Source organism: Thermobia domestica, chromosome 7 (genome assembly GCF_964235325.1).
Source record: "Thermobia domestica chromosome 7, izTheDome1.hap1.1, whole genome shotgun sequence".
In the NCBI taxonomy this organism is placed as follows: domain Eukaryota; kingdom Metazoa; phylum Arthropoda; class Insecta; order Zygentoma; family Lepismatidae; genus Thermobia; species Thermobia domestica.
Window position 1 is genome coordinate 15965704 of NC_137460.1, and position 25468 is coordinate 15991171.

The 25468-nt window shown below is 33.9% G+C and overlaps 1 protein-coding gene across 1 annotated transcript in view; it reads left to right on the forward strand.

Moving 5' to 3' along the window:
* Positions 1-741: 741 nt before the first annotated feature.
* Positions 742-25468, forward strand: part of LOC145689865 (uncharacterized) — a 45084-nt gene continuing 20357 nt past the window's right edge. Inside the window, exons 1-2 of the mRNA XM_081764135.1 lie at positions 742-967; positions 18189-18737. Coding sequence (XP_081620261.1) covers positions 957-967; positions 18189-18737 — 560 coding nt within the window. The 5' untranslated portion in view covers positions 742-956. The remainder of the gene's footprint in view (positions 968-18188; positions 18738-25468) is intronic.

Below are 25468 nucleotides of genomic sequence, written 5' to 3' on the forward strand. Positions count from 1 at the left end.
GTGTGCGAATTGAAAAATCTTCCCAGGGGGGGATGAATTTCACTCATATGCGCACCGTCCTCCTCCCATATCTATCTATCTATCTATCTATCTATCTATCTATCTGTCTATATATATATATATATATATATATATATATATATATATATATATATATATATATATATACTAACAAGTTCAAAACAGTTGAGATATGAGATGTGTCATAAATTTTCACTCAAACAATACTTAGGTTAGCTACGCAAAGTAAGAATTGTTTCCTTTTTCTATCTTCATGTCTATTTAAAAATACTCCAGAGGAGGAAAAATTATCCCTGCCAGGGATAAAATTTCTCTTCTCCAGGGGGGGAAAGATTTTTGTCAGGGGGGGAAATCCCTGGCATCCCCCCCGCCAATTCGCACCCTGATCACAACGACTCTGCGTAAGGCCCATGATGTTGAGGCAGTGGTTATTTTTGACCCTCGGAGCTCACTTAGGAACAATCCGTCAGGAAATATATATAATAACCGCATCCACATGACTGGCGATAGTTAGTATTGGTCCCTTCGCGATTCTCCGCGACGAATCGAAGGAGCGCTGACCAAAACGAAGTCCTCGCTGCTACGCGGTGGTAACTTCAACATTTTAAATATGCATTTCCATTTGTGCTATAAAGTAGCAAAACACTAATTTATAAATGAAAAGTAATTAGTCAATAAGTAATGTAGAAATTCTGTAGAGATAGAGTTGAAGTACTATCAATACACCCTGAATCACCGTTTATAATTGATGTTGTCTGCTGTCTCTGACTTACAGCTTCTGAATAGGTACTCTTTGCTTTCCTTACATGTGAATTAACGCATGAAATTTCGAGATATGGGGAGGAAGAAAGGTCTTGTGTGGCAATGCTACCTGCTAAATTCTAAAGATAAGTCGGTATCTTGCAAATATTGTGGACATAAATAAGTATGCACAAATGATAAAATGGTGAGGATTTTTTTCTTTTTTCAGTTACACAACTTAATTTCTTTATAACATTTAAAAATTTAATATATTGATAATATCAGTAGTCGAGTCAAGTTTAGAAAATCCACTTACGTATAAATGTAAACTGTTTAGCGGTGTAAAAGTATGTAGAATTCCTATACCAAACGTTTTTCAACATACTACATTTATACGTACTGTCTAAATATAATATAACCATATAATACCGTTCAGAATATACATTTTAAAGAATCCTCTGGAGAAAACATTAATAAATATGCTGTGATAAAAGTAGGAATTTAATTTTTAAGTCAATATAGTAATACAATGCATTCCAGAATATTCCAATTTTGTGGATTTTTCCTGGGAATATTCCGGAAAAATATTTCCCGGGAATTTACCCATCACTAGTTTGCGGTCTGTATATTCTAGCATGTGACTGGCTCCTCGAACATTATATTTACATTTCATAATATTTTCCTTACACGACAAAAGGATTAATACTTTCTAACTTCTCTGTATTTTCATATCCATTTTATATTTATAACAGATAAGCTTTGTAGCTTCTTGCAAAACTCAGATGTAGGTACATAACAAACATACGGTTTTGTTAGACACAAACAAATAACTAACTTTATCACATATTTACACATTGGTGATTTTTTACAACTAAATTAATTTCTATCTATGCAGCAACTATTATAGTATCTCATAAAATGCATAAAATAATTTTAGAAATACAAAATAGTTATCTTTTGAAAACTGCGAAAATATTTTTGTAGCATGTTATGAAATGTATTTATTTAGAACACTAAAAACGAAAAAAAAAAAAAAAAATGATTGAGATTTATCCGTGAATCGTAAATATTGTATAGTCGTTCCCATATACACGCAATCCGGCTGAGTAGGTTATGTGAATTATCTATCACTAACACGGGCGAATTTCATAAAAACATTTTTCCATTTGTTTTGCTTCGAAAATTGTAAGCAAAATTTACGGATTATTTTCCACACTTTTGTAAATAACAGTTAATTATGTTAATTTGCAACAATTTTCTACATTTGACACGCAGATATCTCAACTTTTTTTGGTAGACCTATGCTGTAAGTTTAGGTTGCTGACATTGTAAATTTGCATTTTGGTTTTTAATACTATATGTAGACTATATGTCGTCACGTTTTTTAGCTTTGCTTGCATACTACGTATTATGAATTGTTTCACTCCACCCAATCGCGCTTGTGATTGACGATCAGCTGATCTATAATTAAATTTCAATGAATTTTTATTGTGTTTTTTCCCTATCTGGAATTGAGCACGAACACACTTGATGGAAGCAGTATTCAGGCCTTTATTTTTCCTCTTAGGTTTAAATCTACTTGATTTCCCTAACTAACAGTTGATATAATCCATATTTTTCACCACTCATGCATTGTTTTGAAAATTTCGGTTTACTCATTACAACACGGAAGATTTTAGTTTTGTTACGCACAAAATGTTTTTGATAACATTCTTGCATTCTTATAATTCTTGTTTATTCCTTTGGCTTTATTTTAGAACAGTGAAGTTTAGGTTGAACTTCCGTAGTTGGTTTCTCTTCCACATTTGTGACACTTTTATTAATTTTCAGTGCCTTTTTTGCAAGCATTACGGTTATTTTTAGCCTTATCAGACAACTTACGTTTAGTTATCAATTGCAAGACTCGACGGGATGCAAATCCTTAATATATGTTTTTTCTTTAACAATTGGTAGTATGCAAGTCACTTTATCAATGGCAAAAACAATAACTAATATCTTTCCTAATGGATAATTCTGTGCCCATGCAATTTTAATGCTATTTTACTCACTTTTTCCTTTAAAAATATTGTCTTGGTTAACCTGTAACTTACAAGACGGCAAAAGTCATGCGGTGAGGCTACACAAACATTTTTATTTGTTTTCAAAGAGTCGAAAGGAATACTTTTCTCTGTCATTTTAGCTATATAACACATGAAACACGCGTTTCTTAATGATAGCCGGGTAATTTATTGAAAAACGTATTCCTAAGGTCTACGGCGTTTAAGGCCGGAATCTTGCAAGACACATTAACAAAATTACTCACTTTTTCTTTTACTGTTCCTGCATTTACAGTTTTCAATAAAATTGGAGAAGGGGGTATATTTTTTTTCCTCTTGAGTAACAACAAATAACTTACACTTACTATTATCCACACTCTTATAACAGATATTTAGTTTTCTATTACCTTTTAATTGTTTAGCAACATAATTTATTTTATCTCTACATTTACCACTTCGACGTTGTAACTGATTAATTCCCACTTGCAATTGTTTTTCGTATATTTGTTGAACTTGACCTACTTAAACAAGTAGTTTGTTTTCAAGCTTAGCCTGCAAATTATCTGATTCTTCCGTAATTTTATCACTAGTAAATACAATATCTACTTTACCCTTGTGTGTCATTTTTTGTAACCTATTATGTAATTCCGCTTTAGATTTAATGATATTTTCTTCAACTACCTTTTTACTTTTTTTTTCAACTCTGCATTAAACTTTTCAAATTTTCGTCGACATTTATTGACAAATCATCGATTAATCGAAACAATGTCTCCAGATCTGATTTAAACTTGTCTTACTCATCCCTAACTTGCAAGGTTTCAATAGATTGTGAATTCGTAAAAACTGTGTCATACGCTATATTTTTCCAAACGTTTGTTTTCAGATAACTCTACACTAACTAGAGATGGGAATTTAAACTCTGAGTTACATACTTCTTTAAATTATTCAAATTTGACATCTAACTTTTGTATTTCAGCTTGTTTAATTAGCAGTAGCAAGGCCTGTAAAAAAAAAAAAAAAAAAAAGTTTTAAAACGACACATTTGTCAGGGCATTTGCTCACAACTAGTTTACAAGTTTGAAATTTCGTAATTATATCTTGAAATATATGAAACTGTCTAAAAAACTCGAATGGTATTTCAGCACATTCGTTAGCAATTTGTGTTACACATTTAGCCATACGCGATTTATTCATTTTGAGAAGTGAACTCGCTATTGACTGCTTAACATTAATCCTAACTGGATTAGTTTCTTTGTGCAACCCTAATGCTTATTCTTTTTCAGATAAAGTAAGAAACTTTTCGGCATTTTCATATTTTTTTGACATTGCAATGTAATCCTTCCTTTTATTACTTCTTGCATTATTTTTACTCTTTCTGAAATCGACATGTTGCTAACCAATAAATGAAACCTTTCGAAAGAAAGAAATACTAATGGCACTATAAAATTTTAATTTTGCTTAGATTAGCGATGGCCTACACATTTACTAACCTACAGTTTTACATTTACGTCCCTGTTCAATAGGCAGCCATATATAACAGTCAAGAGTTTGTGTCCCGTGGGTCCCTAGCCATATAAAACAGTCGTGGGTCCAAGTCCTGGTAAATTGTTAATAACGGGTCAAGGTTATTATTGTAAGGCTTTTACGGTCCAAAAGTTACGGGTCGCTCGATGTAATGAAACTATAGTCATTAATAACGCTAAGAGCATCTTTTTGTTCAAGTACAATCTAGTAATCAGAAAGTTATTACCTTGTACCTGTGCAACGCTAAACACAGCAATGCAGTAATTATCAGTGAACTAGGTATTTCACTTTGCAATTACACTGTGAAACAAATTCTCAGCTTTTCCTCTTTCCTAAAAAAGAATGACTGATTCCTAAAGAACATTTTACGCTGATTAGAGCGATGTAACTGGAATTTGTACATCAGCCTCCAATTCTGAGTAACAGCCGATTAAAATTTTAACACATAATATGATTACTATGCTAGGTTAAACGTTACAGAGCTCATAAAGGCAATCTAAATTTTGATGGAAACGTATGAAATTTAGATCACTCCTAGCAGATACAAATTCCCACTGTTTGGCTGTGAGTGCCTCAAGGGGACATTTGTCCCCTGGATTGTCATTTAGAAAATCTGGTTTTATGCAATTGTATCTACAATTTGTATGATTTTGTCACAAAATTTCCTATTTTTCAGCAATTTGTTGTTCACAAAAGATCCTATGCACATCCATGTGCCTGATTTTTTTTTTTTTTTTTTTTGTGTGTGGACAGTTCGGGGGAATAGATAAATGCATTGTAAATATAAACATTAAATTAAAATGCGCATGTATTGAAACAAAATTAATGAAACATAACATACAGATATAAAATAAAAAAAGTCTACTTCTCCACAAAATGGTATTATTGAGCGTTTTCTTTTGTACGCACCCTCATTTCTCTTTGTACGTTTCATCAATTGTCAGATAACATAAAGACCCCCTCATATTTTCCCGAGTATTTTTCTTCCACCACACGAATTGTTTGATTAAATCTTTCACTGTTTTCATCTGATATTGCTCCTAAGTTCTCGGGAAAGATGTCCAAGTGGAGGAAATCAAGCTTCACAGTCATGTTGCACCCATTTCTTGAAAACTCAGTAGTAGTTCAACAATTTGGGCATATTGTTCAGAATTTGTTACTCAGAAAAAAAAATTATTACATCCTTCAGCGCAATTCACGCTCTTCTCTCGTTTACGCTCAGGATTTCATCGAATATTGGATCTTTCATCAATTATCTTATTTTCTTATTTCTTCACTTTTCACGTTGTGGTTCAACGAATATCCTTGCCGTAACTTTTGTATCTGTAATGCAGGGAATAGCGCCTTCAAGTAATGGAAGCCACCACTTTCTTTATCTACCTCCTTAACGAAAATATTCGTTAATTTTAACTTCACGTGTAATGGTGATAAGTACACATTCTGCATTCGACAAGAGATTTGTAACTAACACTTTTCTGGCCAGGAGTTAAAAACTATCTTGCAGGTCATATCTTTATGTTGATTTTTTGTCCTGCTGTCCCATTCGCACAAAAAGAAACAATATTTCGTATACCCTGATTGCATCCTCAAAAACGGGCCAAGAACTTTAAAATCGGCGAAAGTGACATATGGATGTTCCCCGTGCTCTAGTTATTTCAAGTAAAAGCTTCATATTCTTATATGTTTCTTTCATACCTACAACATAAACAACTGGAATAGAAGGGTAATTATTTCCATTGTGTAATAACACCGCTTTTAGTTTAAATTTGGAAAAATCAACCGCCAATTGTCCATATCGTTATCAACGTTCAATGCCGGCATGCAACAGAACACCAAACCTTCGTAACAGCCGAAAAACATCTGTACAAAACAACAAATCTTTGTAAGAGTTCAAAAACTTCGCTATGATCAAATTCAAGAAAGTGATACATAGTTACTTCTGTGTTCTGCTCTGAAAGATTGCACTCTTGTAGTCTCGAAGCTAGTAGTTCAGCCTGGGATTTGGACAAGTACACATCTCTAACAAGATCATTTTTTTACTTTTGAGATATCAATCGTGGCCCCGATAACTTTTTAATATAGACAGGATCTTCCTCTTCTTCAATTTTGGAATCACGACCTAAGGAAGTTGCAAATTCATCTAAATAATACAACCATTTTCTAGTGGAACAGGCACTTGTAACTCTTGGCTGTGTGAAAGAGGTCGAACAGCTTAAAGTAAATTTTGGTATATGATTTACTTATTGCTTTTTGAGATTATTCTTCTTACCTTTGTTAAACAAAAATAACAGTCTGACGTGTGCTCTATCGGCTGACGCCGCACCACTATATATGGCACTATAAATGGCATTGCTCTGTGTGTTCCATTCAACCATCCGCGAAGATTCACTGCACAATATTTGCAACTTTACCGTATGTATTTCTGTGTGTGTGAGCGTTTTAGTTTTACTGCAATGTAATTTCATAATGATTATCGTAAATCATGTATTTCCACTGTCCTTATTATACTAACGAAGCCAACTATATTATATGAAACTGAACGCCAATTAATGGCGGATTAATCGAACTAAATGTTCGGTCTTCTGATGCAAATTCTGCACTGTTACCGTTGTCTTCCCTCCTTCATTTCTTCATCTTCTCCCAACTGCTGGGTATACAAACGCAGAGAGGAAGGGTGAGGTATTATGCTACTAACAGAGAAAATCACATTTATTAACTTTTCATTGTTTTAAGCGTTTTGGTTATATGTAATACGATTAACTATAACTGTTTATGATTTTAGTATAATTTTATAATAATTAAAACACCGAAAAATTCACTTTCAAGCCCTGTTTGTTTTGATCCCATCCGGAGCGTCCCGAAGAGTTTTATCCACACTGTTTTGATGAGAGTGGAAAAGAAAGAACATATTTTTAGAAATGATGTAATTATATCATTAGAAACTTTTAATGATAGAATCACACGAAAGTTGTTTAAAACGTTATGTTTTTGTATATTGATTTTTATGGCATAGGCGAAGTGTCATATTGTGTGTTGTAAAGCTTTGGGGAGATATTAAATGTTATCTCAATAAAGTACCAAAATGAAGTAAATTAGGTTTGTTAGATTTTCTTTTATGTAGTTTCAGTTCGTGTCTACACTTACGAAAAATTGTTCGCCTTTTTAGTACACCATGCCTTTCACAGAATTTCAAAAACTTTCCTTCCTTATTTGTGTACAACTCCACAAAACTGAAACATTATACTATAACAAAATACTTTGGTTTGTGTAATATTTACCTGTACCTTGGGCAGAAAGTACTCATACATATGCACTATACTGAGTAGAATGTTCATTTCTTATTAACAAAAGAAGAATGTTTTTAAAATATATGTATGAGATTATTATGGGATAGTTGTTGATATGGACATGTTTATGGTTACCTAGTCAGTGAATTTGTGTACTAAACAGTTTTAAGAAAAGGATACTATAAATTATATCAAATAATAAACCAGTTTAACATCGTTTATAGACGTTGTCAGTTTTATTAAAAAGGTGAGATTAATGGTATTTAAAGATCGAAGTTAATATTTTTAATGTCAAAGAATTACTACCACTTCGGATTTTTATTTTAGCACACGAACCAGGTTTACGACTATCTTTTTGATAAGTCGTTATAAAATTTTGGTTTACCTCACCCGAGACTTTGTAAATTCAGTTCCCGAAGAAGAAGAGTAAGGTTGAATTTACTTTTATACTACATTTAATGAATAAGAACTTAACCATATTGCGAAGTGGTAAAGTAATCATAAGAAAAATGGACAACGAAGCAATGCAGCAGGAATCAAATACTAGTGACCAAGGTGAAACTAGTGTAACACCAGGTTTGTCATCAGAGGATCGACTCTTGTTAGCTTTACAGCGACAATTCAGGCAGATGTCTACCGAGATAAACAAGCAAAATGAAGAATTAAGTAGACGAATGGAACAGAAGTTCAACGAAGCTAACAAACAAAATGAAGAATTAAAGCAGACCATGGAACAGAAGTTCAACGAAGCTAACAAACAAAATGAAGAATTAAAGCAGACCATGGAACAGAAATTCAACGAATCTAACAAGACCATGGAACAGAAGATAGAACTGAAGTTTGACGAAGCTAACAAGCAATATGAAGAATTAAGTAGACGGATAGAACGGATAGAACAGAAATCAGATGAAACGAAACAAACAATTGTCCAGGTGGTGAACGACATATCCTCACAGTTCGAGGAAAAGTTAAAAAAGATATCCGATGATTGTCAGGAAAAGCATGATCACCAAAATCAAGAAATCTGTGCTGTAAAAAAAGATATAGAAGTAATAGAATCTTGCATTAAACAGCAAAAGATCCAGGTCAGCAACAACTCTAATAACATACGTGTAAATACACAGTTGTTAGCTACTATTCAGGAAGAGATTAGAACGTTACAGGCTAAAGACAACATTTACCGTAATAACCTGGGTAGTGATCGCTTTGAGTTTCCCCACTCACCAGGGATGAACTCGCCTTCGCCGGGGTCAGATGAAGATATTATACTAGAAGAAAGTTGTCCGAAGAGTACTGATGAGCGAAACATAGATGGTGTGACGGCACAGCATGTCACGAATAGGAACTATCACTCAACAAGAACAAGGAATGAGAAAAAGAAGGTAAAATTAAGTGTTAAGATGAGTGAAATTCGAGCTATGAGCAAATTCAGTGGTAAGTGTAATGAGAATGCTACTTCTTTCTTAGAGAAATTCCAAGACGAATGCAATTTAATGTGTATTGATCGATCACAGTATATGAAATTAATACCCCATGTATTACTCCCACCTTGTTCCTTACGGTTTAAAGCAATACGTGATCACATTAGTTCATATGAGGAATTCAAAGCGGCATTGATCGCAAATTATGAAAATGACTTTTTGCTGGCAAATAGAGATGCCACCCTTAGAAATCAACACTTCAATCCTCGATTGCACAAATCTCTTGTAGAATTTGTTGTAAATGTCTACAACGAATTAAAGGTCGTTAATCCTTTGCAATCGGAATCGAGAATAATAGCATCGATTCGAAATTTGCTTCCATTTAAATTGCAACAGATCTTATTTTCCACACAGTGTATGAGTTTCAGCCATTTATTGATGCTTGTCCAATGCTACGAAACTCAATACCATGCCATGAATCCACAATCAGGAATAGGTAAAAATAAGAATAATTCAGATCATTTGGTGCCTGTTCGGAATTTAAATATCCGAAGTGTGAATAATACAGAACCTAACCTAAGCCGAGTATACTCTAGCAATCAAAATACGCAAAATAGACAAGGTTATGTAGAGAATCCGCCTAACCTAATTAATCGTAGCAATTCATATATTAGACCATATCGTCAAAATAGATTTAAAAATCGACGTAATGTATGGCGAAATTCCAGAAATACAGCGAACTACGCGGATAGACGTAATGGAAGGACAAGAGATGGCACTTCGCATCAAGATCCAGGCATTGAAGTAATTTCTGTACAGAACAATAATACGGGACATAATCACGATTGTGCTGTACAGTGTACCTTATTGGAACCATACACGAGTATGAATTTAAACTAATCGCGGCTGATGTGGTAGGGGTTAAACCCATGTCAGCTGTAGATTCTCATGAACATTTATCTAAAAATGTAAGCGATAATTTTTGTGAACATTTATCTTCCAATTTACATGTTCATGCTAATTATGAAAATGATCTTTCACATGACGTCACGGTAAATAATTATTCTGAAATAGCAATTAATAGGTGTCAGTACCAATTTATACCGGTTATAAATCGTTGTTGGTTTGAAGATGATACTGTCAATGATGGTTTTAATATTGAAGAAAATTTTGTATTTTTAAAGTCATATAGTACAGCTAAAATACCTATTAAAGTCAATGAATTAAGTACCGAAGCTCTACTTGATACAGGAGCAAATGCCTCTCTATTATCGTATTCATTGTGGAAAGCAATTACTAGTAATTATTCGAATCCTAAGTTACAAAAGGCTGAGAATCTTATTATAGTTGATTTTACCGGTAAACATAAAAAGAGAGTAGCAGGAGTTACTCGTGTGACAATATCTATTCAAGATTTTGAAATATCAATCCCTATTCTGGTGATAAAGGATCTTAACGAGAAATTAATTATGGGCTTAGATTTATTATCCCAATTACGTGTCATGCTTGATTTTAAAAACCAAACGTTGACGATACCGGGTATACCTCAGGAAATTGTTCAGAAACTGCTTCCAAAATTAGATAATCTTGCTTGTCAATATAATGATATGTCTCCTATAGTGAATAATGTTTCTATTAGTGCAAAAAGTGATAAATTAAATGATCCACGATTGGAAGACAAACAAAATTTGATGAATATAAAGGACGATGTATTATTTTCTGAACATGTTAAATCTCTCGAAAGCAGCCTTGATTTTGCTGATAATACAGTAATAGCCGACTTTAAGAACATCTTATATAAACATAAAAATGTCTTTTCAGAACGTCCTGGATGCTGCAAGGATTTTGTTTATTCTTTTAAAGTTAAAACAGATAAACCCATAGTAACCAAGCCCTATATAATTCCATATAGATACAGGGAGAATGTACGTCAGCAAATAGCAAATATGTTAAGAGATGGGATCATTAGGCCTTCAAGAAGCGTCCACCTTAATCCATTACATGTTGTTCCCAAGAAAAATGGTTCTCTACGTGTGGTATTAGATTTGAGACGCACTAACAGTCACATTGATCTGGAACAAGTGAGGTATCCTCCAGTAGAAGAAATACTAGCTTCTTTACAAGGGAACACTGTATTCGGAAATCTAGATCTAGTGATGGCGTATAATCAGGTCGAGTTACATGAAGATTCAAAACCATACACAGCATTTAGTTTTGAAGGTCACTTATATGAATACAATCGTGTAGTCTTTGGGCTTATCAATGGTAGTGCAGCATTAGCATCCTGCTTGAACAAAGTTCTAGGTCAAGACTTACGTAGCAACGTGATAACGTATGCTGATGACATCTTAATCATGGGGAAAAATCCACATGAATACCTGAAGTACTTAGATATAGTTTTAGACAGATTGGAAAGTTCAGGCCTTACTATCAATCTACAGAAATCCAAATTTTTGCAGAATTCTATAGAATTTCTTGGGTACCAAATTGATGCCTCTGGTTTACAATTCAGTCAATCTAAAGTTCAAGCCATAGAAGATCTACCTGCGCCAGTAAATGTGAAACAGACACGACAAATATTAGGACTCTTCAATTGGTTTCGCAAAGCCATTCCGCGATTCGCTGAGATAGCCCAGCCTTTATTTATGATCATAAATAAAGGGGTACCATGGCAATGGGGTCCGATTCAAGAACACAGTTTTAGTAAGTTGAAGGAGTGCGTAAAACGAAACATCCATTTGAACCACCCCAGATACGACGTTCCTTTCTATGTACAGTGTGACGGTTCTCAACTTGGAATCTCTGCAGTACTCTGGCAACCTAACCCAACTATTCAGGAACCAGCTGTTATACATTGCGCTAGCCGTACTCTTAAGAAAGCTGAAAAGGGATACACCACGACAGAAATTGAACTTTTGGCTATACGTTTTGCAATACAAAAATTCGCTCCATACCTTAGCGGATGTCATTTTATAGTACTTACCGACCATAATTCATTGCGATACCTCAATAGCGTACAAGGATATAATAACAGATTACTTCGCTGGTCGTTAGATCTTCAAGCTTATGATTTCGAAGTACAACACATTAAAGGGGTAGATAATGGACCCGTAGATACCTTATCACATCTGTTTCCTGGAGAAGAGCAACATATTTTGTCCATTAACGAATTTAAGATCTTACAGGATGAAATAGCTACCATTTCAATAGAAGATTTAAGAGAACATCAAATGAAGTATCATGAATATAAACAAATCATGGAACATTTATCTTCATGTGGCGAGGGATGTAGTTGTCCCAAACACTGGAATTCCAGATTTAAATTAAACAACGGGATTTTACTTATTAAAGATTTCAAATTCAAATCTAGGAATAAAATTTGCATTCCCCCTACATTAACAGCACGCATATTAAAGGCCTACCATGATGATTTCGGACATTTTGGGTATGTGAAGGTATGTGCCTTGGTTAATAAATCTTTTTACTGGAAGGGAATGAGAGCTCAAGTCAAAAATTATATCAATGACTGCATTGAGTGTATGCAAATTAAGCATAATTATCAGGCTATACAAAAACCAATGCTCTCAATAACACCTGAGAGACCACATTCATTTCTATCGATTGACTTATATGGACCGTTACCCAGAGCAGCTACTGGAGAAGTTTATTTGTTAACAACTATGGATATCTTTTCACGATATGTGGTAGCCTATCCCTTGCGTAAAGCAACCTCCGCTGCTATCGTGAATAAAATTCTGAATGTATACATTCCACATTGTGGCCCTATCGAGCATATATTATGCGATAACGGTTCACAATTCAAAAGTGATGTGTTTCTCAAAGCCATGAACAAGGCCAACATTAAAATTCATTTTGTGACTCCGTACCATCCAAGTAGCTCCGTGGTAGAAAATGTACATCGCAATTTTGGTATGTTGTTTCGGCACTTTTGTAAGGATAAACATGCTGAGTGGATTAAGCATGTCAACCAAATTACGTACCTTTTGAACCATTCTATATCAGACACTTTAGGTGTGTCTCCTGCTAATGTTCATAATGGCTCTGATCTGATTTTCCCTGTGGAACAACATTTTGATGTCAAATTGGAAGATTCGACAATTATAGATTCATCCAATCTAGTGAATATGGTAAAGATCCGAAGACATAACAAGTTTTTGAAACGTAATTCGCAAGTAGAGTCTTTACAGGAAGGAAAATATCGGATCAAGGTCAATGACTTAGTTTTTGTTAAACAACATCCGCAAAGTAATATGTTGTTAAAGAAGATTTACAAATTTTGTGACATTTTCTCAGGTCCTTATTTATGTTTTAAGGAAATAAATCCTAAAGTTTTCGAATTGTTGAACGCTAAAACGGGGATGTCAATTGGACTTCGCAATATAGATGAGTTAAAGGTTTGGAAACCTACTCCGTATACAAAGGAAAAATTGATGCATCTAGTGAAAGAATTAGTAGCACCTGACATTCTTGCTCAAATAAATAAGAATGAAAAATAATAATAATAATGAAAAATGTATTTATATAACAACAAAAGGGTGTCTTTTGTTTCCGTAAAAAAAAAAAATAGATTTATTTACTTACATGTGCTTATTCAAACGTAGATTGTGTTTAATTTTTGATTTTTGTTCAATTATATTTTCTTTGATTTTCATTCATCAACGATAATTTTTCAATGACTTGAATTCTTTCTTATTAACGTGAAGGATTGTAATTTAATTCATGATTAATCAAGCACAAAAATTGTTTTCATTATATTAATTTTGTGTTAAAACTTTCTTGTTGAAAATAGGTATTTGATGAAATGAAAGATTTATTATGAATGTATTGTATTTATATATATGTAATTGTAAAATGTAATGAATAGATATACAAGGTGCGATCAAAATATGATTGACATATGTGATGTAAACAACACTAATGTAAACGGACCAGTGGTTCTTGAAGATAAAACCCAAGCCTACTCATGACTTTTATATTCAGTCCCTTTGTCGAGCGACATTTTTATATAACAAAATACTTTGGTTTGTATAATATTTACCTGTACCTTGGGCAGAAAGTACTCATACATATGCACTATACTTAGTAGAATGTTCATTTCTTATTAACAAAAGAAGAATGTTTTTAAAATATATGTATGAGATCATTATGGGATAGTTGTTGATATGGACATGTTTATGGTTACCTAGTCAGTGAATTTGTGTACTAAACAGTTTTAAGAAAAGGATACTATAAATTATATCAAATAATAAACCAGTTTAACATCGTTTATAGACGTTGTCAGTTTTATTAAAAAGGTGAGATTAATGGTATTTAAAGATCGAAGTTAATATTTTTAATGTCAAAGAATTACTACCACTTCGGATTTTTATTTTAGCACACGAACCAGGTTTACGACTATCTTTTTGATAAGTCGTTATAATACGTGACAATCTTGTCATTTCCGCACAATTTCCACTTTGCCTTTCCCATAAATCACAACATGTATGCTTCTCCGCCAAATAGTCCCTTTCATCTTTACATATAGTGCTGCTTACAACATCATATAAACTAACAACAACAAGTGTTTTCTCAACTTCAACTATTCCCCTCACCTGATATTCACTCAGTCTTCTTTAAAATAGAAAATAAATTCTCCTTTTCATCTGGTAAATTTTCCCAAATTGGGCCGTCGATGCATGAGTAGCCCATAAAAATAATAATAAAATACAATGCAAAAGAGACAAACTAACTTGTGCTAAGTTGTAACCAGCAACACGAATGCTCTATAACTGAGATAGACAGTATCAAACAAGTGGAACTGCGCGGCATCTTGGGTATGTCCGTAAGAAAAGGACATCGGCCACTCTGTGTTTAGTTATTACCAATAATAGTGGAAACACTAGACAGAGGAGTTTCAAAGAATACAGTTCTTATTTCCTAGGCTTATATCTAGTTGATGCAGCTCAGCCTTTCTGTACAATCGAAAGAAAATTACAAGTTCGCTAATTCTATTAATATTAGGTTAGCTTATATCTTAAACAGTTGCTCCTCTTTGTCTAAATAGAAGCTCTTTTTCTGTATTAAATAATTATAACTCAAAATCTAGAAATGCTAAAATTATTTAACGTATATCACTGCCAAGTTTGACGTTTCCTCTCTATTTTGGTGTACCATATTTTACACAGGAAGAATATAACAATATTAAAAAGTGTATTACGTATTGCATGAAGTTCATAAAAGATAAATAAGAAAACGATTCGTACATGCAAGAAGGAAGCACATGAATTATATTTTACCTTGTGAATTAATTTATTAATTGTATATATATATATATATATATATATATATTAAGTAAAACATATTTTCACTTTACTGTATTATATTCATTCATGATGTGAACTGTTTTTATAAATGTAAAAATTTAAATGAACTTTCTTTTCACAATGCGACTTCAGCAGTAGAGTTTACAGTAAGTTTGTTTTCCTAGGATCAATGTAGTGGTTTCGTATTTTCGAAGGATTTCCGCACAGAACCCCTCTTTTGTACAATCAATCGATCGCAAATAATTTTCACAAATTCAAAAGGAATAATTTTCCGCTGGTAGTTTTTTTGTACAGTATAGAAGAATTGATCAAAAGGATTAAAATATTCGAAATACTTCTGCATCAAAAAGATTTCCGACATTTTCGCTAAATTCATGTTCCGGATTTAGGGGTAAGATATCATCAGACATATTGTCTCGCCATTTTAACCGTAAGACTAGGCTCACATGGCTATCGGATAAGAACACCAACAGAGCAGTAAGAAGCATTTACATATTATCTCGTAACTAAATTACGGTCTGTGTAATCTAGAGTATAATCGAAGATTGTTATGAAAGAAAGTACAAGTATGAAAGAAAAACCTAAAATATATTTTTATTTGAAAGTTGTCTTTATACGCAATCGAGGTCTGCGTATATATACGTAATTAGCTCCCACAGTGTTTATATTCCACTCGGTATTTCAGTGTAGGGGTGATGAATTCAAAAGATTTCTCAAGGAATTGTTTTGAATTCAAACAAACATTACTGCGAAAGTACTGTTAGCTCTAGGTAAGTCCACCTGTTTCGATCCCATCTCGCGCCGTATTGATTTTTGGTGGACAAACACCGTGCTCGTGGGTTTTCTTATTTCCTCTCCTCTGCTTCATTACTACATTTCATTCATTTCTCATCTTCACCGTCTCTTTTAGCCTAGGCGGTATAAACGTGGGACGTAAATCGTATAGTTTGATTTAGTTTCTCTAGTTGAGTTCTCTCGGAAAAATCCTGTTTTTTTTTCTTTTTTTTTTTTTAGCTCTGAGAGGTGGCATTCACTGTCCTCCTTTGAGAATTTAGAAGAAGATTGTCTGCCAACTATTACATAAGGTACCAAAAGTTATAACACAAACAAACATTACAGAAGGAGAATAATGTACTATTGTTATTCGTAAGGCAAAAATTAACTGTTTTCCTGCATTCAAATAGGAAAGGTAAACGTTTAAATCTTAAAGAGAAAGAATAATATGAATAGGCATTTGTTTTTGTAAAATAAATTTATTTCATAACTTTGGTTAAGTAGAATATTAGCCTATTTATCTCATATTTCTATTTTACTTTAATGTTCAATTGAAATGAAATTTTTCTTCAGCATATATATATATATATATATATATATATATATATATATATATTCTGACTGTTCCGTGTTAACGTTTGGGGATATTGGGTATGATGTTTTAAATATAGAAAAAAAGTAAACATCACATCGCAAAAAAAAAATCTATGAAAACGAATTCCAATTTATGAAATGTTTCATTTCAGTAAAATATACCGTATACCTAGGCTAGGAATACGTTTATTCATTCGTTATTTTAAAGTAGATATGCGCTTGTTTGTAAAATAATGGATGAGATCTTTAAGTTTTTTGTTGCACTATAATGCCGGCTGGGCTAAAGAAGACGATGATGATGAAAATGAATAAAGTGGTGAAATAAAGAAAGTAGGAGTAAACATAGAAACCTCCCAAAAACACGTGCATGATGTTTGTCCACCACAAAGTAACTTGGTGCGAGTTGGGGTGAAACGGAATACCTCATGCGTAAAAGATAAATGATCTGCCATTGAGCCACCGCGCTCAATGAACTATAAGATTACCAAGTTTTTATATCTCCCATTCCATTAGTACATGAAAGCTCTCTATGTGCTCTTTGATTAGCACGAGCGCGTTCTGCGCGAAAGATCAGTTAATTTTTTGTAAGAACTCGTATTGTTAGAATCCAACCTTGACCAGTAGTTCCATGTTTCATATTACTGGTACTAAAATGGACGCAATACATCAATACAACCAAGAAATATCATATATCGGGAGACAATTAAACACTGAAAAGCCTAAAATACTGAAAAAAGACAAGACCTCTAAATTAAAACATGCAAAAAAGACAAACATAAATTTCCCTACAAGTTGCTTGCGCTACATGTATTTGAATAAAGAGAAAAAAAAATGGAACAGTTACATCTGTCTTTAGATTATTACAGTACGTCTTTAAAATGTTATCAATTTTTAAGTGGAAAATTTTATAACACTTCTTTTAATATTTTATTTAAGAAATATAAGCCTGTATAGAAGAGTTTACTTTTCGGCGATTTCTATCCTCATGCGACACTGATCGTAGTTTAAGGATTCACAAGAAAGGCTTTGTTATTTAAAAATGAAACAGATAAAACCTAGAATCGTACTTCCATAATTTTTTTTTTTTTTTTTTGTATATCAAAAGCAAAGATAATGATGTACATGAAACATAATATAGGCATGTAATATACTTGTGTGTAAAATAGAAGAAAAATATGTTAGGTTTTGCTTTGGCAAGCGATAAAGTAAATGAAAAATCAGATATTGGCCAATAATTCCATATTTCGGTATAGTTCTGTATTTTTGGTATTATCGCTACAATTGGTATGAGTTGTAACAAAGTTTCGGATACTTTAAAATATTTGTTTTATTACCTTTCACGTTCCTAGTCTGATCCCAAACTATTCCACCCACTAACTCAATATAACTGAAATGGTACTAAACGTTATGTTTTCCCGGCTTGCCTCATGAATTTTGTTAAAATGAATAATATTTTTGCTATTTCAGGTTTGTTTGGTTCCATTTAACACCAAGTACTAAAGGTTTCAAATCTCCAACTTGGACTTTTTTTTTTGTTCGTGAAATATCTTTTCATTATTTCGACTTTACTTTTAATAAAGTCGAAATGGAAACGGAAAACGTTCCTATTAAAGTTGAAGTGAAATCAGAAAGTGAGTGGTTTGAGGAATGTAATTATGAAGTATGTACTAGTAGCACTAATGATCTTAAAGATCCTCTAACAATACCTTTGGAATGTAAAGAACGGGAGAGTGAAATGGGAGCAGAGAATGTCGCTTCAGAAAGTAATGAGAATGGAGAAGTATTAGATTGGGATCTAAATTCGAGAGAAACATGTTTTGTCAAGTGTTTCTCAACAGCTGAAGAACTTGCCACACCTTTTCACAGTAACATCAATCTAAAATTCTCCGATTTTACAAGCAACACGGAAGAGTCAAGCAGTCACATCTCTGCCACTATTGGAAATATGAACAATCACGAAGTGGACGTTGAAGAAATTGATAATCGAGAAGCAGGTATCAATGCTCAGACCCTCAGGTACGTTTAAATGCATTTATTTCATCAGGATGATCTCTGCATTAATATTTCTTTTCAACACTTTAAATACTTAGTTAGATATTACTGAGTTAATGAATCGGAAAGATTTGAACACACAAAAGGACACAACAGAATGCTTAGCTTTGCAAGAGGTGAGACAGTTCGATAGTGAAATTAGTATCAAAACCTAACGGTAAGTCACTATAAACCTCCTCCTTACGGCAAGCCTGGAGTGTTAGGATGAGCACTAACACAGGTCTTAGTAATGTCATCAAAAATTCTTATAAATGTTCATATAATGCGTTTACTCAGTAATACTTTAAACAACGTGTAATCTATTTTCATTTATTCTGAAGACTATTTGATAGTTGTTTTCTGTAGCACTAATTGCAATAAGAAGTATATTTATTTTGTCTGCATAAAATTCGGTAATATTTTGCCTGTTAATCTTAAAAGTGCCTCACTGTCTTATCTATAACTTTGTCCTGTCACTCAAAATATTTTCATGATACAAAAGCTGAGAATTTTATATTTATTTATTTATCTTTTCTGAAACTGTAGCATTATGTTATACTAGTTAATAAGAATGTCAGATTTGAATCATACCGAGAAATTATCATGTTTGTTTGTTTATTATTATTATTAAGGTGTTAACCTTAGGGAGCCGTTTTCCTTATTGCGATAGTTCTAATTTTGATGTTTGCTGCAACTCCAACAAACTGCTACTACACCAACCAGACATTCAGCTTTTGTAAATGGTTTATTTTAATATATGGCTTCATTAACTTCATTGCTGAACGTTCGTATCTCAGAAGTTGTATCGTGTAATGATGGGTCTCATCATAACGTAGTTTAAGGCGTTTTACCTCTTATGTACAATATGCTTATTTTTCAAGAAACAAAAATAATTTTACTACATCTCTTCACAATATTAATGTTTCAGTTCGTCTAAAAAGTGCATTGTCCGTCGAAAACTCTAATGCAGCATCTCACATCCCAGCATAGATGGCTATAATACATTGAACTCGGTGCCATACGAGATATCACAAATTTCCAACAATCGATATAAAAACCAAGACTATAATCGATTGTTTCTCAGCAATCGAATGTTGTAGTGTGTGAGCGTTTGCTAGAACATTAAATATTGGTTTTTATTAGGTTTAAGTCGAAAGCTGAAAATCACAATAATTGGACATACGAGGTTAAACGACGACATGACCTTGTTTCGCGGGCAATGCTTATAGATAAAAGGGCTTTTCTTCCTACTTTTGTATGGCATTTGCCCACAAAATAATCTTTCTCTTAACTAACGTCTTCCACTCTTGTGTTCTATTAATACTGACCATGTCACGGGGCCATGGTGAGTACTAGTAGAATGATGACTTACGGTTCGGCAGGACCTGGTGCGATCCTAAAATCCCGACGAATGGTCCTTGTGGTATAGGAACATCTCTTGCTTGGGTGTCTCGGAGTTCTTCTGTGCCTCCCACTTTCCTCATTCCACCATTTTTATTGCCAGGATTATTGAGGTGGATTATTGAGGAGCGTTAAACTTAAAAGTGACCGTCTTACACATAAGTGTTGACAAGCAATTTGCTCAAGAAATAAGAATCTAAAAGGATTAAAATTCGATTATAGTAGAAAGGATCCGATAGCACTAAAATCCATGAATAATTTATTTTAATATTCTCCTGCTTCGACTTTTGCAAACGAACATCTACATTCCTTCCATACTTCGTTTTCCCTAGGTCAAGACAAAAATACTTGGGCTGTAACGAAGTTCCATTATCAAATTATAAATTAAGAGGTTTTTGCTTAATGTTCAATGATACTTCGTTACATTATGATTTAATGAGAATCATTTCAAAAGGTGTTTTGCAATTGTTTAATTCAATGGTAGGGAGACACTTTATTAGCATAATGTGTGCTGTGCTTCGTTTATGAAATAGTTATGTGTTAAATTTTGTGAGTGATTGCGAGTAAGGAATTGAGTAACTCTGTAACATCTTTAATAAAGTGAGGAATTGAATGGTACTTTAAAGAACATTCGTTGGAAATCTGTTTCATAAGAGACAGTTCTACCTTTGCTTACTGCAAGTAGATTGCATAATTTGATAAGTAATGCTTGTCTGTATTCTCTTGTAGAAGGAAGAATGTCAGTTCTGATGGAATAAAATGACAAGAGATATATGAGGTTTATATGCAAACATATTTCATGACAAACGTTACAACCAACAAGGGTATCCAAGAGATGTATGCCTAGGGTGAGAAACAACAAAGGAGCTTGATAGAATGTGGGACAATAAAAAAGAACCAAATAGGATCAAAATTACCTAAGACTTTCAGATACAATGTATAACTTGTGTACGAGATGACTTCCTCATTTTAGCATAACTAGAACTTCGCTTCAGGCTGTTTTGTCCCTCTTACGTTTAGCCTAAGTATTACAAACATTCAACCCTGCTTATATCATAAGAGTTTGATCTATAGTTGCTGTAGAGGAAGTGGACATTGAGGGATTAACCATAGGTGATCACATTCTGAATAAAAACTAAATGACAGTGTTCTTTGTGTTCTCTTCCTTTAATTATGTAAAATTTAATTCAATGATTATTACGTTTAGCTAAATAAAATACGTGTGCGTAATGTTAACATATATATGCTCTTTTTCAGCAGGTGTTGCCTACACGTTAACCAGAGTAGGTAACGGTGGTCCACAGTAGGTGCGTAGAGCAATTGGTCATAGTAGTTCATAGTGGATTGAAGTAGATCGTGGGCTTGGTGAATGTCGTGCGTAATGGTGTATGTATCTTGGGTGAATTTTCATTAACTCATACTGTCTCGCATATATGCCTCGCCTAAATAATCCAGAGGTATTCCTGACATATAAACTTACGTATTTTCAAAGAAACCCGTGTAACGTGGGTTCCTGTCACCACGGCATAGCGCGTCCTCAGGTTGCGGATCGAGGAAAAGGCCTCTAGATATAGAGGTTAGCCGTGAATATACTGAATAAGCAATCGTGGACAGCCGACTAGGAGTGGTCCTCCAGCTTGGGGGTTTGGGTAGGGTTAACAACCTCATCCTGTAAAAAAAAAAAAAAAAAAAAAAAAAAAAAAAAACACTTGTTCAGAAATATTCACAAAAGACTCGGAGAAGGACTGATAACTTGGCACGACCGCAGCAAAAGAAAATGGACATGAGATTTGGAGCATGGAATATTAGGAGGCTTTATAGGGCAGGCGCGTTAAAACCCGTAACGAGTGAGTTAGAGAAATACAGGATGGACGTAGTAGGAGTTCAGGAAGTTAGGTGGGAAGGAAATGGATGTGTGAATTCCGTAAATTTTACGTTCTTTTACGGGGAAGGAAATAAAAATCACCAGTTAGAAACAGGGTTTTTCGTTAATAAACGTATATTACCAGCAATTAAACGGGTGGAATTTGTTACTGACACGCTTTCTTTTATTACTCTTAAGGGACGGTGGTGTGATATTATTATTTTAAATGTACATGCCCCAAATGAGGATAAAAATGGCGATATAAAAGACAGTTTTTACGAAGAAGTGGAACGCATATTTGACCAACTTCCGCGATACCATATGAAAATTCTATTAGGGGATTTAAATGCGAAGGTAAAACCAGAGGATATTTTCAAACCGATTATAGGGAACGAAAGTCTGCATAAGGAAAGTAATGACAACGGTGTTAGACTCGTAAACTTTGCAACATCCAAAAACCTAATCGTGAAGAGTACAAAATTCCCACATCGCGACGGTCATAAATACACTTGGACATCACCAGACGGGAAAATATATAATCAAATTGATCACGTTTTAGTAGATAGAAGAAGACAATCAAGCATAATTGATGTCCGATCGTTTAGAGGGGCTGATTGCGATACCGACCACTACCTGATAGCAGCGATAATACGGGAGAGGTTATCGTTGAATAAAGGTAATATTCATTGTCCGAAAACAGAGAGATTCAATTTGAAGAAATTTCAAGAGAGCCAATTAAGAGAGAAATACCAGATTGAAGGTTTGAGAAGATTCTCGGCTTTAGAAGATTCGGAGTGCAGTAGTGTTGAGGATACCTGGATTGAATTTAGAGATAGCACTTAAATTTCAGCAAAAGAAAAATTGAGACACGCGGAAATACGTAGGAACAAACCATGGTTCGACCAGGAATGCATAAAACTAGCAGAGAAGAGAAAACAGGCAAAATTACGCTAGCTACAAAACCCGAATGAAATAACTACACAAAATTTTGCAGATATAAGGCGGGAAACTTCCAAAACTTTTAGAACAAAGAAACGCGATTTTTCTGAAAGCTAAAATTAAGGAACTTGAAGATAATAGTAAAAATAAAACCTACGGGACATGTATAAGGGAACCAACGAATTTAAGAAAGGCTATCAACCTCGTGCTTATATATTAAAGAAATCTGACAGTACAGTTCTCACTGACACGGATAGCATCTTAAATAGATGGAAATGTTTCTTTGACGATTTGCTTAACACGCAACCAAAAACTAGTGTGCGTGGAGAAAAGGAGATACACACCGCAGAACCGTATATGCCAGAACCCAACCGAATAGAAGTAGAAACCGCTATAAAGAAATTAAAGAAACACAAATCTCCGGGTGTAGATGAGATTCCGCCTGAGTTAATTTTAGCTGAAGGCGAAAAATTATGGAACAAAATACACAAACTCATTCATGTTATCTGGAACATTTAATAATTGCCACAAGAGTGGAAAGAATCAGTCAACATCCTATAAAATCCTTTCAAATATTCTATTAGCAAGACTGACCCCATACGCAGATGAAATTATTGGAGATTATCAGTGCGGGTTTAGACGAAATCGATCAACTATCGACCAAATATTTACCATTCGCCAAATACTCGAAAAAAAGAGGGAATACAATACCCCGGTGCATCAACTATTTATTGATTTTAGAAAGGCGTACGACTCGGTTAGGAGAGAAACATTCTACAACGTTCTTACAGAACTTGGAATACCGAGAAAGCTAATTAGATTAATTAAGATATGTTTAAATGAATCCCAAAGTAAAGTCCGGGTAGGAAAATTATTGTCCACGAGCTTTCACGTCGAAAACGGCCTGAAACAAGGGGATGCGTTGTCGCCATTATTATTTAACTTTGTTCTGGAATACGCTATAAGGAAAATCAAAGGTAGCAACCAGGGCCTACAGTTGAACGGTATTCACCAGGTTATGGCATATGCAGATGATGTAAATTTAATAGGGGATGTTAGAAGAACAATAGAAAGAAATGCAGATATTATTTAACGCGTGCAGGGACATGGGTATAGAAGTAAATGCAGAGAAAGCTAAATACATGTAAGTGTGCCGGGACCGGAATACAGCAAATTATGGACGCGGTAAAATATTAAATAATAGTTTTGATAAATTGGATGGTTTCATATATCTAGGATCAATATTAACAGACGAAAATCATATTCACGGAGAAATTAGATATCGACTAAAAGCAGAAAGTTCGTGTTACTATTCGGTTCAAAATCTCTTGTCGTCGCGAATTCTGTCGAGGAATTTGAAGCTTAAAATATAAAAACGATAATCATGCCTGTTGTTCTGTATGGCTGCGAAATATGGTCATTTACTCTGAGGGAAGAACATAGTATTTGAGAACAAGGTTTTGAGACGAATATTCGGACCCAAGAGGAGCGGGAATGGATAATGGCGGAAACTTCATAACGAGCAACTACATAATGTATATGGTTCACCCAACACTGTTAGGGTCGTCAACTCTAGGAGGCTTAGGTGGGCGGGTCATGTAGCTAGAATGGAAGAAAATAGAAACGCTTTCAAAGTTTTGAGTGGAAGACTAATCGGAAAACGGTCAATAAGAAGACCTAGGCGCAAATGGAGGTCAATATTAAGATGGATCTCGCAGAGATTGGAATACAAAGTAGAAACTGGATGCAGTTAGCTAAAGATAGAAGTGAGTGGAGAGCTTTTGTGAACGCGGCATTGAACCTCCGGGTTCCACAGGCCATAGAGTTAGTTATTTTCAAAGAAATATATTAAGTTAAAAAGCAGAGAGTAAGCTTTAAATTCACACTTCTGTATTCGCAAGTTCTTCTTTTAAATATTCGTTACTTAATATATATTGCAACCAGAGTTACGGATATTTTGTTGCCTAGTTTTAAATTTGGAATATTGTTGTAAACTTTTTGGTATTTTCTTTATTTTTGATTGGGATTAAAATATTAAAGTGTTCAGTAGTAACACAATATTAACTTTACACGTTCCAGGCGTGATGAGTTATATCTATTGCTAATTTCTAGTTGATACTACAGGTTTAAATCTCGAACTCTTTTCATTAGTATCCCGAAAGTTGATCCGTAAGTTAACCCCGAATTATGTTGGTATATATATTTTATGATGTCAGTTTAGTGGATTGTTTAGTCTGTATTTGAACGTTAAAATGTCTAAATTTAACACAATACTAACTTTATAGTTTCCAGCCGTGATAAGTAATTACTGCTAAGAGTACGTATTAAACTTCACTCCAGGAAACGGTTTATTATTATTATTATTATTATGAAGTATTCTGCTTTTTGGCAGGTCCTGGAGCTAATGGTGTGCACTTTTTTCATTTATTTTTTTTACTTCGGTTTGGACATAGAAATGTTCCTTCCACGTTTGTCGATCTTCAGCTTCCTCTTTTAGCTACCCATATTATAT